Here is a 4,222-nt window from a genome sequence, read left to right as displayed (position 1 = left end):
GTCTGAGAAGAAAAACTAGATGGGAGCGGGCCTAGAGTGATGGCCGGCGGCGGCGGCTAGCCTGGTGGTGGGGGGAGGTCAAGGGGAGGGCAGGGCGGCGAGGCGGTCGCGGAGGCCGTGGTTCGGCCTGGACAGGAGGGCGGCCAGAGGAAGAAGATGAACAACGTGCGTCGTGTTTGAGGTGGAAGATGACTGCAGATCCGTTGGATCTTGATCCAACGGTACAGATAGAGTGGACTGGTCACAAAACCAATTCAGTCGGCTGAGGCATAGTCATTCCCTATTTTATCTCTCTCCACTTCTCATCATGAAAAGTGTACTAATTTCTGATCACTAAATGATGCGCAGAACCAAGATTAGTACTACAAATTCCTTCTATTCATCATCTACTACGTACTCCTTTCATTTTAAAATATAGTGCGTCCGCGCTTCTCGAGGTCCAACTTTGATCATAAATTTAACCAACAAGATCGATTGCGGCCGGAAAAAAAAATATAATTGAAAACTTCTTTTGAATACGAATTCATTGGTTAAATTTATGATCAAAGTTGAAGCACGGGAATAGAGGAATCACTATATTTTGCAACGGAGGAAGCTTATTTACAGTTACACGGGATTGCTGCCACTAATTTCACTAGTACAGCTAAGATGGATGGTAGTCGTAAAGTTAGAAGATGTGCAGGGTGTGGATGTTGAGGAGGGCGACCCTGGTCTGCACGAGGCTCCGGAACACCTTCTCGCTGCCGGCCTCTAGCTCCTCGATGCACTCCTCCAGCTCCTCCAGCCTCTCCGCCACGGCCGCCACGGCGATCCCCTCCTCCCCACACCCCGGCGCCGACGACTTCTTGCTCTTCTTCACCAGGCACACCAGCGCCGCCGTGCCCTTGCATGAGCACGACTCCGCCTCCACGGACCCGGACATGGCCGCCACGGCCGCGAACAGCGCGGCAGACGCCGACGCCGTGGCCGCTGCAGACTCCATCAGCAGCCCGGTCACCTCGACCTCCGCAGCGCTGCCTTGGCCTCCGCCGAGGATACTCAGTCGCGATGGCCTGACGGCGCACTCCCTGGCCGCAGCGGCAAGGCCAGCGAGCTCCTTGCCGGCCCAGCGCTGCGTCCGCACGGCCGACGCCAGGCGCGCCCCGTCGCGGCGGCGCACGGCGGTCAGCGCCCCGGCGACGTCCTGCTTGAGCGCCACTACGGTCTCTTGGAAGCAGCCGTGCGCGTCAGCAAGGCGGAGGAAGGAGTCGAGGAGGCGGTCGACGCTGTTGGGACATACCCGGTCCGGCGACAAACGCCGAGTAGCCTCCGGCAGCACGACCGCCGGACGAACCTCTCTCTGTCTCTCTCGTTCGAACAAAGGTAGGAGGGAACACAGGTGGTTTTTCCGGCGACGAACGCCACACCGCGCATACGGCGCCACGCCGACGAACGGCGCCACGGCCGCACGCACGACCTATTCTTTTTGCTCTTCAGCTCTAACTGTGTGGCTCACACCACGTACAAGGAGGGGCCTTTTATGCCCAGGTGCACTCACCCGATCTAGTTGCCGAACCGGCCACTAATCACGCACGGATGATCACGGATGATCCCTATCTCTCCTACATTATCTCTAGGATCTGCACTATGGGCTAACAACCCATACCTGCATGCATATCCTCCTGCTACATGCACTAGCTGGCTCTAGCCACGCGCAACGGCCCCTGCCAAACGTGCCGGACACACCAACATGACACACACATAGGTGACCACGACGAAACGTGGTTTATTTCTAACAGACGCTGCCACCGGCTCCGGAGAGCGCGTCCTGGGCCTCGGGCAGGTCGAGCAGGTCGCCAAGCGCGGCGTGGAGCGCGTCGACGTGCGCGAGCCCCGCGGCCACGGAGGAGACCAACGCTGCCAGGCCCTGCTGCGACCAGGCGCGCACCGCGCGGATGTGGGTGTGGAGGTGCGCCAGAATCGGATGCGACCGGCACGGCAGGCTCACGGACCGCCCGTGGTACGACGACGACGGAGCGCGCGCCTTGGGAGACCTCGAGGGGCTGAGAGGGAAGGAGATGGAGCGCACGAAAGCGCGCGCCATGGCTGCCGGTCGAGCTGCCGCTTTGCGATGGTTGCTTGCGTGTCTGTGCAGCGTTGGTGGCTTAGAGCATCTCCAATGTATGGAGGCAGTGCAGCCTCTAAGCTGGGCCCCACGTTAGTGCCTCTAAGCATGAATAAAAGTTCCGCAGTGTATAAAGATTTTAACATGCCTTCAAGGTGGAGCCCACCATAAGCCTACAACAAATGAAAAATCCAAGTTACAACTTCTCATCCGCGTGCATGCAGGTCTCTTTCCTCCTCTCTTCTTTTCTTCCACTTGTTTATTCACTTGGAGGCTGCCTCTAGTGTTGGAGGCGACGCTAAGCATAGAGGCGGACAAACTAAATCGTGCAGTGTATAGAGGCAGACTAGAAATCTTTAGAGGCGGCCTTAGAGGCGCAAAAATATCACATTGTGGATGCCCTTATAAAGATCCCAGCAGAGCTGGACGTGGGTTGATGTATGCCAGTGACACACGCGCTTGCACGTGTGCCTGTGTGGTCTAGGTACAGCGCGTGGTGAGCGAGTGAGGTGGTTTTCACCGGTTTTGTCAGACAAGACAAGTGGAACTGTTGCGGTGTAATGCCAAGATCGTTCTTGGTTTCTGGCCTCTGTTTTAATTCCTTATTTTTTGTGATTGCAGATCAATCGCCTCAGCAAAATCAGGTTTCATGAACGAGATTCAGCAGAGCAAGGCCTCAACACAGGTTGTAAGGATACTCCCCAACTTAGAGCAACTCTAGCAAACCCCGCAAAACGCCGGCCCGCAAAACGCGTTTGCAGTTCGCGCAAAACCGCTTTTACGGGCCGGCAAGGGCTAGCACAGATGCAGACCCCAAACGGATCCGTAAAAAAGTATATTCGTGGAATATGTTTTTTTACGGGTCGGCTATGCGGGTTCTGCTCGGCCACCAGCGCAACGACCCGCAAATAGAAAAACTTCAAATTTAAAATTGTCATAGGGTTTCACAAACAAGTTCAAATTCAAATGACATAAACAGTTTGCGCGCGAATAAAAGTGAAGTTCATTACACAAAAGAGGGCATGCAAAGGTATGCGCCCATGTCCGGCATCATCTTGGGGGTCGATCTTAACTCGGCGCCATGGAGTCCATTTAAAACGTCATCGGCGCCACCGTAGCCACCGTAGCCACCTCCGTCGCTTGTTCCAACTCCCGCACCGAAATCATCAACATTGCCACCGTGTGGAGGAGAGAAAACATCACCGGAATTGGCAGACGGACCGGCCGAGGCGACCATTCTCCTCTTCAAGATCTCTCTCCTTGCCATATCATGCCACGTTTTGGTGACCTCGTCCATGTCATTGCGGTTCATTGACATGATCTTGTTCTCTTCAGCGAGCAACAATGACAGCGATTTGTTTTCAGAGGCGTGTACTTTTCTCTCCTCAATGGCAGCTCTGCGCAGCCCCTCTTCCTTGAGCATTTGCCATTTTTTTTGCTTCTCTTTTGCATTCTTTTCGGCCAACTCTTTCTTGATCTCCAACGACTTCAACAACATTAACTCGTTTGATTGCACCATGACATCAATCTTCTCCCTCAAGCTCGATGCTTCTTGCTCTCTCTTTATCTTCTCTCTAGTCTTCTTGTCGTCATCGGGCTTGTTCAAATTTCTTGGGCCATCCTCATCCTCATCTTCATCCATGTTTGTAAGTGAGCCTCTCTTGGGTGGGGACTCTTTGTCGATCAACTTCCACTTCTCGCACTTCTGGAGCAACTCCCAACAATGCTCTAATTTGAAGAATCTGTCTTCCGAAGCTTCCATGTCCTTGTATCTTTGTTGAGCAATCTTGTCCTACACAATGCGAACATGGTGATGCAATCATTTTTCATGATACATTATAATGATGCACAACTTCAACAAAGGCAAAGCAAACTCACATAGTCGGACTCCACGGTGCAACTTGGAGGTGCATTGCGTACTTGCTCCAAGCAAGCTGCCCAACGGCTGCACATAGGCTTGATGTTCTCCCAACGACCTTGAAGCGACCGAAATGTGCGTGGAGTCTTGTTGGGGTAGTTTTTCATAATGCGGAAGTATTGATCTTCGATCCTTTGCCAATATCTCTTGGCGGTTTGATTAGTACCCGTGCATGCATCAAGAGACACCGCACTCCATGC

The 4,222-nt window shown here is 53.8% G+C and overlaps 1 protein-coding gene across 1 annotated transcript; it reads right to left on the bottom strand.

Moving 5' to 3' along the window:
- Window positions 1-562: 562 nt before the first annotated feature.
- Window positions 563-2,105, bottom strand: LOC123162482 (uncharacterized). Its single transcript, XM_044580261.1, is given in 2 exon segments — window positions 563-1,265; window positions 1,761-2,105. Coding segments are annotated over 2 exon segments (921 nt in total). The 5' UTR covers window positions 2,084-2,105; the 3' UTR covers window positions 563-667.
- Between the last annotated feature and the right edge of the window lie 2,117 nt (window positions 2,106-4,222).

This window comes from Triticum aestivum, chromosome 7B (assembly GCF_018294505.1).
Source record: "Triticum aestivum cultivar Chinese Spring chromosome 7B, IWGSC CS RefSeq v2.1, whole genome shotgun sequence".
Taxonomy (NCBI): Eukaryota; Viridiplantae; Streptophyta; class Magnoliopsida; order Poales; family Poaceae; genus Triticum; species Triticum aestivum.
This window is presented reverse-complemented; position numbering and strand designations above follow the sequence as displayed.